At 58.2% G+C, this 9,627-nt stretch overlaps 1 protein-coding gene across 3 annotated transcripts in view; it reads right to left on the reverse strand.

Annotated features, from left to right (window-relative positions):
- CYP26B1 (cytochrome P450 family 26 subfamily B member 1) overlaps positions 1-8,905 on the reverse strand; it is a 19,573-nt gene extending 10,668 nt beyond the window's left edge. Inside the window, exons 1-2 of one of the 3 annotated variants that reach the window (XM_039852526.1) lie at positions 8,168-8,905; positions 4,491-4,715 (exon numbers count right to left, since the gene is read on the reverse strand). In XM_039852526.1, the coding sequence (XP_039708460.1) occupies positions 4,491-4,715; positions 8,168-8,371 (429 nt within the window). In that variant the 5' untranslated portion in view covers positions 8,372-8,905. Of the gene's footprint in view, positions 1-4,490; positions 4,716-5,318; positions 5,472-5,582; positions 6,157-8,167 lie in introns of those variants that run through there. The other 2 variants (XM_039852528.1, XM_039852527.1) reach the window with 2 other exon arrangements.
- Positions 8,906-9,627: the final 722 nt, after the last annotated feature.

Consider the following 9,627-nt stretch of genomic DNA (forward strand, 5'->3'; position numbering starts at 1 on the left):
CCCCCGCCCCCCGCCCCGCCCCAGTCTGTACATGCCCTGCTGAGTTCCCAGCATCTTTAGAAACAGTACCTGTTCCTCATTTGCCTCCAGCTCTAATCATATCCCCTAACTCTTCCACACACAATGAAAGCACCCTGTGGGGGTGGGGAGGGCAACACTCGGCAGACATCTGCTGAGCCACAGAATCTGAAAAGGTTTACCCACTCATTCTTCTTGCAGCCATAGTAAAAACCCCTGGGAAAGCTGAGGCTCAAGGGGGAAGGGCCTCCCAAAGTCATAGTTCAGGGCGTGACTGGCCACACTCACTAAGGTCCCTGAACCTACTGCTTCCTACTCCTAACCCCATCAAGCCACCCTGAACCCATCCTGGGGGCTCTGAATTTATCCAAGAGCCCTGATGGGGAATCTCCTCTTTAGCCCAAGTTTATTTTAAGGGCAAAGCCAGCTGTTCTGGCTACTGTGATTTGCTCTAAGCATTTCACGGCCCCGGTAGACACTCCCCGACCCCTGCCCTTCTGCCTGGGGAACCTGCAATGGATACAGCCCTGGCACAGGGGACTCAGGGCCAGAGCAGATCCCAGCCAAGCCCCACCCCACTGCCCACCAAGGCCACGATTGTCTCCCAAGGCTGGGAACGTGAACAAACACATGAGCATCACAGGCTTCGACACTCCCCGCCCCTGGAAAAAAGACACAGAAAGGAGGGTAAAGGGAGGGGGTAGCCCCCACTCCCAGCCAACCCACCCTCCCACTGCCTGGCACAAGGGCATGCAGAGGGAGGCACCCGCTCTCAGGCGCCCTAGCGGCTGGCTGTGTGCTCCCTCCCCCACTAACCTTCAGAGACATCCGCTCCTGCCACCCACCCCCTCAATGGTCCATGTCCACCTGATAGTGCTACAGTAACTTTTGAATGAAGGACTTCAGCTGGCAAAGCAAAGGCCTTTGCCAGGGGGCCCTCCCAGTAGCAGGACGCCCTGGCTGTCCCATCCAATGCAGGTAGGAACTTCTATCCTGAACTGAGCCTGGTGGACAAGACTTTAAAGTCAGAGACTGTGCACTAGTTCAAAAGCCACTTACAGCTGCTCCTGGCTGGACTCCCCCAGGACCTTGAAACCATGGGCCCTCCTGGCTCTGCTTGACTGCTGAGGAACCTCCTGGCACAAGCCCCGGGATGCAGCCACCCTGAGCCTGAGCTCTACTCCCACCCAGGATGGGGCCCAAAGGCTAAATCAGTGAGGGCCAGTGGCTGGGCTTCCTAATTCCTGCCTCCAAAGCCTGGGAAAGCTCTTGCCCCACTTCAGCTTCAGGCGCAGAAGTCCTTGTAGCCAGAGGTCTGGGTAGGAGGGGCAAGAAGACCACTTCTGGGTCTCCCTAGTCCAGGGCTCTAAGGCCAGGTGAGTCCCCTGTGATGCTTTCCAAATTCTGAGAAGCCCACCATTTGAGATGCCCTGAAGCTGCTGGTCCCTTAGTGCAAAGAGGCCAGCCCTATCTCTGAAGGAAAAGAGGAAATGCCTGATCCTGGTATGTGGGGCTGGGCACTGGAAGCTTCCAGAACTATCCCCGACTCCACTGTGTCTCTGACAACCCTTTCCCCAATCATCCCTACCTGACTATACACCTTTACGGAACAATACCCCAGTCTCTCTGCACACAAAAACAAAATGGATAGGGGCCCTCCCCCATCAATCAGAGACACCACAGGCCATAGGTGTGGGGGAACAAGGGACAGAGTTTGGGGGTGGCTACAGGAACACAAGCCTGGCTTCCGGAGAAGGTTCTGTTAGACTGGGCAAAACTTTCTGGACTTTCTCCCTGCCTACCCTTCTTGGCCCTAGACAACCAAAGCAGCCAGGGCAAACACCTGGAGTGCAGCGAGGGCTGTGAGGAGCCCCTTCCCAGAACATCTGGCCAGACCTCCCAGAGAAGGGGTGGGCCACCAGCCCCAATGGAAACAGTGACGCTCCTAGTTCCCTGCCAGCCAGGCCCCTGCACACCTGGGCCTCACTTCCTGCGAGCACATCCTAACCAGGCTTGGGTCTGGCCCAGCAGCCGCTCTCCAGCTAGGTCCCTGACTGCAGCATGGGCTAGATAAGGCAGTGTGAGTGGTGCTTAGCAGCTCTCACCCTGGCCAGACTGAATCCACGAGGCATTGGGTCCAACAGACTGGCCATTCTCTCTGGGACCAAAATGTGCTCCTGAGCAGTCTCTCATCCTTCTGGCTAGATTCCACTTCTTGAGGGCAAGGACCAAGTTTCTCACTTTTATGTTTGTAGCTAATCTAAAGTCTTCTATTTAGTTCAGTAAACTTAAGTTCATGGAACACCAATTAGAGAGATTTGAGGAAAGGACTCTTTGGTCCACCCATCTACCATAGGACCATGTGTATACATGTCACATAGCAAACACACAACTAGTACACACAAAGGGAGGGCCCCCACACGCCTGTGTCAGGATGAACTGCATTCTGGCTGCTCCCCACACCCAGGGAGCTAGAGGGCTAGTGGACCCCATCTATGCCTCATTGAGGTCCTCAGTTTCTGCCCCCACCCCTGTCCTATCCCCAGTCCTCCCTCTCCCTTCCTTTCCTGTGTGTTCCCCTGACATTGGTCATCTGTGCCATCTCCTTTCTCCTCCCCTTTCCTTTTCTCCAAATGGACAATGTAGGCCAAAATCTTGGGGCTTTCCAGGCATGTCCTCCCCACCTGGAGAGGAACCACAAGGCAACAGCCTTGCCCAGAAGCCCTCTGCACCCCCAAGGTCTCACACTCTGGTCCTGACCAAGTTTTCTTCACCCTCCCCCCGTCCCCATACCTTTCCCCACCCCCAGCTCCCAGCTTCTGGCAGCCCCAAGTAGACTAGACTGAGTTAGGGCTCTGCTTGGTGGCCCAGAAACACCTTTCTATGGACATGGTGTTGCAGGCCCCACCTGCCTTTGCTTTGCCTCTCTCAACCTGAGTCTCTCAGCATCCCCTTCTGTGAGAAAGGGAAAAGAATTGCTTTCTCGTCAAAGCCTCTATAAAGATAAAATGAGAAGCAGTCACATTCTTTGGAGCTGGGTTTCTGAGACCAAGGCTCTTTCTTCACTCTTCGGAATGAGCTTTTAATGGAGTTACAAAGACTAAGAAAAAGAAAGTGTCCAGCGTAATTGAAAACCCCCTATTCCTGAGCCTACAGCACCCTTCCAGCCACTCCTCAGAACCCAGCTCCACCCGCCCCATTTGACCCTGGGCCTTGTTAGCTGCTTCCTGATCTAGCGAGGCAGATGGGAGAGACAACTTTAGGAGCCCCTTTCCAGTCCCTGAAATACATGTTTTATGGGGGAGGAGCATTGGGGGTACGTGCAGACCAGTCCCCTCCGAGTAATTTTTCCTCCTTTTGTCTGCTACGGAGAATTACTCTTCACAGGCAGTTCAGAAGCCATCAAATACTGTAAGTTGAATTCCTACGTTCCCGGAGACCACCTCACATGCAGACTTCCGGTGGAGGGGAGTGCCCACAGTTGCCCCCTCCCTTCTCCTGGGCTTTGCCACTTTTCCCAGAGATCAGAGACTGCTCTCTCTTTCCTTTAGGTTTCAAACCTGGGTAAGTCCTCTGACCCAATGGAAAAAAATGTAAGGAAGAGAGGTCGCGCAGTCTCCCCCACCCCCCTTCTGGCTGCCTTAAGCCCGCAGGCCGGCGCCCCGCCCGTCGGCGGCTCAGCTTTCGGGTTACTGCAGTTCAAACAGCACGTGCCGCCCGCGCTCCGAGCCGCGGCGGCTGCAGCGCCAGTGGCTCAGCCCTAGCAGGGGGCGGGGAGGCTCGCTCCGTGCGCGCTGGCTCGCCTCCTCCGTGCCTCTTTCAGGCGCTCGGGAAATCCACAGGATAAACACCCACTTTCTCTTCCTCTTTATGGGAGGGAGTAGGTGCGCTTTGATCCTCTGCCGAGCCTCGGCTGCTCTCCCGCCCCTCGCCCTTCCACCAACGTCCAGACCGGTGCGCATAGTGGCCCAAATTTCACCCCGCCCCTCCCAAACAGGGCCCGGCAACCGCTGCCCACAAGGTGCTCCTAGCCCCCGCGTCTGGCTACGTTGCCATTAAAGCAACCTGTGGCAGGAAGGCTAGTTTTGATTTTAGAATGATCCGTCGGAATTCCCGAGGGAAACATGGAACGAGGAGCGCCAGACACAGATCGCTTTCCTCTTTTTCCAGTTTTAGGGAGCACGGCGAGGACAGGAATTAGACGCTTCAACCCCCGCACGTTCAGGCTCTGTCCAAACCACCCCCATACAGCCACCAGTTGGGCCTGGTACTGTACCCAGCGAAGTGGGCCAGCAACAGGGCCGACCCGAAGGCGGCCTATGCAGGGACCCTCCAACTCGGCGTGCCAGCGGGGGGGTCGCAGGTTCGGGCGGAGACGTTCTCTTGGCTCAGAGAACTCCATACCCCAAGCTGGGTGCACGGAAGAAGAGGGTCAGAGCATGGTCACGGGGCTCTCGGCCCAGAGCTCTTACCTTGCGCTTGTTGCGGTGGATGTCGCCGATGGAGTTGGCCACCGTGTTCGGGCCAAGCAGCATGCGGGTGCTGCGCGGCCACTCGGTGCTCACCAGGTGATGCTCGCCCATGAGGATCTTGCGCACGTTCTCCGCGCCCGTCACGCGGATCAGCGGCCGCCCCAGCAAGTGCGTCTTGAACACGTTCCCGTACTTCTCCCTCCGCGACGACTGGAAACCCGAACCCTGCGGGAGCCACACAAGAGACTTCCCTCAGGGCGCACATCTCCAGATGGGACGTCCCGAAGGCCCAGTCTCGAAAGCCCGCGGGGGAGGAGCGGAGGACACCACCCGGGGCACCAGTGCCTCGCCTCCCACATACACAAACACGCACGCAGGTTTTATTTTTCATAGCATGCACAAGAACTGAGAAGCAGGGCCTAGAGGATAATAAATAATGCAAGGAGGCGGGAAGCCCAGGGCACCCCGTGGGAGGCTGTTTTTTAGTAACGACTTGCGGGAGGGAAAAGGGTATCCCGGATTGCGGGACTCGAAGATAGAGCCTCCGCCACCCCCAACTCCCCAACTGCCCCGCCTCGCGCTCGCGAGCCTCTCGGAATAAATATTTCCAGGCTCCCGGCCACGGGCTGGCGAGACCCCGCGGGGTGGCCGCAGGCCAAAGATTATTTATAGCGGTGAGCGGACCGTGCCCGGAGGCAGTCACTACAGATGGGGGCGGGGGTTTCCTCCGTTCTTGGGTGTTGGCCGCGAAGGGACCCGGCGGCCCGCTGAGGGCTTCTCAGGGTTGGGTCACGAGCGGAGAGCTGCGATTTTCCTAATGCAATTTACCCTGGAAATAACTGAGAAGGGCTTTCGTCGCCGCCCGGGAGTTTGGAACGGGAGCGCGGAGGAAGGCGCTTCCCGAGGGGCGGGGCCGGGCGGGGCGGCGGTCGCAGGTAACTGGATCCGCGTGGGCAGCCGCGGCGGCGCTAGCTGATGAGGGCTAGGCCCCGGCCGGGCCGGGCGCTCCGAGGAGCTAGCTGGGCCGGCCCTGCACGCGTACCGGAAACCTAGGGGACCTCCGAAAGGCGGGGGCGGAGGCGTCCTGCTCACCTTTGACGTAGGCGCTTGCCACCCTATCCTACATTAACCCTTCTCCTGCCAGAGCAGCACCGGGTGAGAAGGGGAGAGGCGCCACCTGTCCGGCCGTCCTGCCTGCCTGCTAACAGAAAGGCGGATTCGGGGTCCAGATCCCCGGGGTCAAGCACCTCGGATGGCACAACTAGGCTTCTGTTCCGGGGTTGGTGTTCCTCCTCACTTTCCTTTCTTCCACGGAAACATATTCTCCAGCTACATGTGTACACACACCAGCACTGCCGAAAGTGACTCTGCAGAACCAGGAGTACTAATCACTTTTCCACATGCGCCTCCGGCCCCGGCGCGCGACAGGGAGCGAGCCCGGAGCGCCAGCGCTTTCAGGAGGGGGGCTGGATCACCGGGACACCGTCCCACTCCCAGGTTGGCGGGTCAGAGAGAACAACCCCCACTCTGCCGCCGATCTAGATAGAGTCTACCCCTTTAAGAGAAATCTAGGAGAGGGTGGAGGTGCGACAAAGAGGGGGGTGAGGAGCGGGGTTCCCTCCCTCCGTCTGCTGCTATACCGGTCTCCCTCGCTCCGTCTGACTCTCCGTCTCTCCTCTCCCTCTTTTCCTCTGTTTTTCTTTTCTTTCGACACAAAAGTTGGGCTGTGAATTTTCCGAGGTCGCCGCCGCCTCTCTCCCGCCGCCCCCACCCCCGCCTCTGATCTGCCTAACTATAATTAAAGTGCGTTTTTTGTGGCATTAATAAAGAGTTATTTGTCCGCCGTTTCCACGGTCTTCACAAAGAGGACTTTCATAGGGGCGGCCGCTCGGGCCGCGAGTCCAATTTATACAAAAATGTTGTATTTTTAGCCCTGGGCTCTGTTTAGATGGCGCATGGTGGAAACGGAGAGCCCTTGGAGGTCCCCCCGTAAAATCTGATAAATGACTCCGAAAAAATAAAGCTGGGATTCAGAGGCTCCCATTAACCCCTTCGGTGCTCCTCTACACGCATTCCTCCCCCCCCCCATTTCCCTCCCCCCCGGGAGTCTAGAGCCCCGGGGGTAGATGGATGGGGAGGCGTAGGTCTGCTTCCTCCTCCTCATCTTCTGCTCTAGTGGGAAGTTGAGCCCCAGGGGCCCTTGTGGGATTCGGAGAAAAGGTCAGGGGGACATGGGGGGTGCAGAGAAAGGTCAAGAATGGAGGGGGACGGTGACAGACCGCGGATTCCGCAGATTGGCTCTAATGAGGCAGGAGCCGGTGCCCATGTGAGTTATTTTATTTCCTAAATTCTCGGCCAAAAGCCTAGACCACCGCTGCAGTTAACCCTTAAAGTATGGTGGCACGGGATAGGCTCTGGGGAATTCTTTACAGGGGGGTAGTCCCATTGGTTAGAGTGAACCCCAGCCCGTTGCACGAACAACCGCAAAAAGAGATGAGCTGATTCCGAGACTTGGGATGACCACAGGGAAGAGGAACCGGGCGTCCCCCTTCCCTCTCCACCCCCACCCCCGCTCCGCTGTCACTTGGCGTGGGGCGGGGTCTCTGTGTGTTGGAGCGGATTGCACGCGTCTGTTAATTTCAAGCCAAGCTTTCGCACTTCTAAACCCACAGGTCTCTGCATTCACCTCCCACCTCATCTCTCTTGTGTCCGGGTTGTCCATTTCAGGACGTCCATCCTTCTCCCAACCCTCAGCATCCCTGGGACAAACACTCGTGCACGCGTGCACACAACACACCTCCCGCGGTTAACGCTCAGGAGACACCCCCCCACACACCCCGCCAAGAAAAAACTTGGTGTGTATCAAATTGCAAAGCGATTGTCTAGCACTTGAAGAGTTTAATTCCAGGTTAATCTCCCCATTACCTACCTGGGTCCGGTTCCCGACGCTCCCACCACTATTATCACCCGAAGTGTGGGGTTGTTCGGCGTCGAACAAGAAACACTCACGCACTCTACGGATCTCACACACACTTCTCCCAAGTTTCTCTCCCCTTCCACACTGTCCCCACCCATTAAGTAAATAGACCCTTTTCTCCGAAAGCAGAGAACCCTCAGGCTTCTCATTTTCCTTGGGTTACCTCCTTCCTCTCCCACCACAAAACCCACACTTTCTCCGACCGTGGCTCGGGGCAGTAGTACCTGGCGCAGCCGACGGTGCGGCGGGAACACAGCCTCGGTCTTAGATAGGCAGTTCAATCTGCCACTGGCCCCCTCCTCCTCTCCCCGACTCAGTTTTCGGATCCCAATGAAACCGCCAAAGCCCAGGAAGCCGACAGCGACTGGGGCCTGGAGGGCGAAGGGGAGGCGAAAGCGGACGCCTCGCAGACCCCCACCCGGTTGCCTGCAACCGCAAAAAGTCTGTCTTGGGAGCCCTCTCGGGTCCGGTGACCTCTTTTATCAGCCCTCTGAACCTGCGCACCCGACACCAGTGGGCTCCGAACAACGCCGCAGGTGGGCAGGGGAAGCCGGGGCAGCGCAGGCAGAGAGGAGAAAAGGGGCGGGGCGGGGACCAGTGCCTTCAGGCTCCCGGCGCCCCCTGGCCGGCCCGCGACTCCATCGGTCCCGCGCTTGCAGCCAGCGGACCCCGGAGAGCAGCGGAGCGAGTGCGCCCTTACCTGTAGCAGCCAGTGACCGGTCTCTCCGATGAGCGGGAAGCCCATGGAGCCCTTGGGGATGGGCAGCTTGCAGCTCTTGTCACGGGTGGCAGCCCAGCGCAGCTGCCACAGCTGCTGCGACACGGCCAGCAGCAGCGTCACCGACACCAGGCACGCGGCGAGGGTGGCCAGCGCCGACACCAGCTCCAAGCCCTCAAAGAGCATGTTGGCGGCCGCTCGGGGGATTGGCTGTGCCGGCCGCGGCGGGGGAGGGGAGGGTCGGATGAGAAGGGACGCGAGTGGCGGGGGAGGGGAGGCTGCGGCCGGGGGTCCTGGCACCTCCAGCCGAAACAGAGAAGGAGAAAGGGGCCGAGGGAAGGGGAGTGAAGGCTGCGAGGGGAGCGGACAGAGGGAGGGAAAAAAAATTGCCTAGAAGAGAGAGAGGAGACACGAGGCGACTCGGAGTGTAACTTTGTTTGTTTGTTTGTTTGTTTGTTCCCTTATAGCGGACTTAGGGGCTGCTCGAGGGGTGGTGAGATGAAGCCGTGAATCAAGCTGGTGGATTAGCTCTCCTCGCAACCATCACACTCGGAAAACTTTGGAAAACTTTGTCCAGCAGGAGCCTCTCTCGTAAGCCCCTTCCCCTGCTCGAAAAAAAAGAAGGGGGACAGAGAGGTAGCGGATAGAAAGTGCGATCGATTGGTCAAAAGTTCCCCCCTCAAATTCCTAGGTAAGGAAAAAAAAAAAAAGGAAAGTACCCTGAATCCAAAATTCAAATGAACCCATGAAGAGGGGAAGGCTCTCCGGCCACAGAGTGGAGGCCCTGCTGGCTGCCGTTGTACCCCTGAGGGCGGCGGCACGGTGGCCGAGCGCGTGGGTGCGGAGCCGGCGATCCGCGGCTTGTGCCGGCGATTAGAGGCCCCTGGGCGGGTGCTGGGCGGTGGCGGCGGCGGACGGAGGGTGAGGCGGGGAAGTTGGGGTGAGAGGTAAAACCCGAGCTGGGCTACATGATCACTGAGAAAAGGTCTGTCCCAGGCTCTGGAGTTACGGGGAAGCAGTGGGAAAAAAAGAAAAGGAAGGCAAAGGAATGAAAGGGGAAAGCAGGAGGCAAGATTTCAGGGCTGAGCGCAGCCTAGTGCTTCCCTCAATGTAAGTGATGCGTGTTTGAGAGCAGGAGGTGGGCTGCGCTGGCGCCTGCCAGCCTCCCGCCCACAAAGCTGAAAGGTGGTAGGAGAGCTTATGGCCTGATGTGTGACACCTGCCGTCAAAGTCTTTCCTGCCCGGCTGCCCGCTGCCTGCGTCACGTCGCCTGGGATCCATTCAGCCGCCGATCAAACTCAGTTTCACCTCTGCTCTCTTCTTCAATCATGCCCTGCTGAGCCCAATCTCCACAGATGGATGAGATGAGAGACACACACACACACACACACACACACACACACGTGCGCGTGCACACACACACACACACACACACTTAATGG

Source organism: Pteropus medius, unplaced genomic scaffold, assembly GCF_902729225.1.
Source record: "Pteropus medius unplaced genomic scaffold, Ma_sr-lr_union100, whole genome shotgun sequence".
Classification (NCBI taxonomy): Eukaryota; Metazoa; Chordata; class Mammalia; order Chiroptera; family Pteropodidae; genus Pteropus; species Pteropus medius.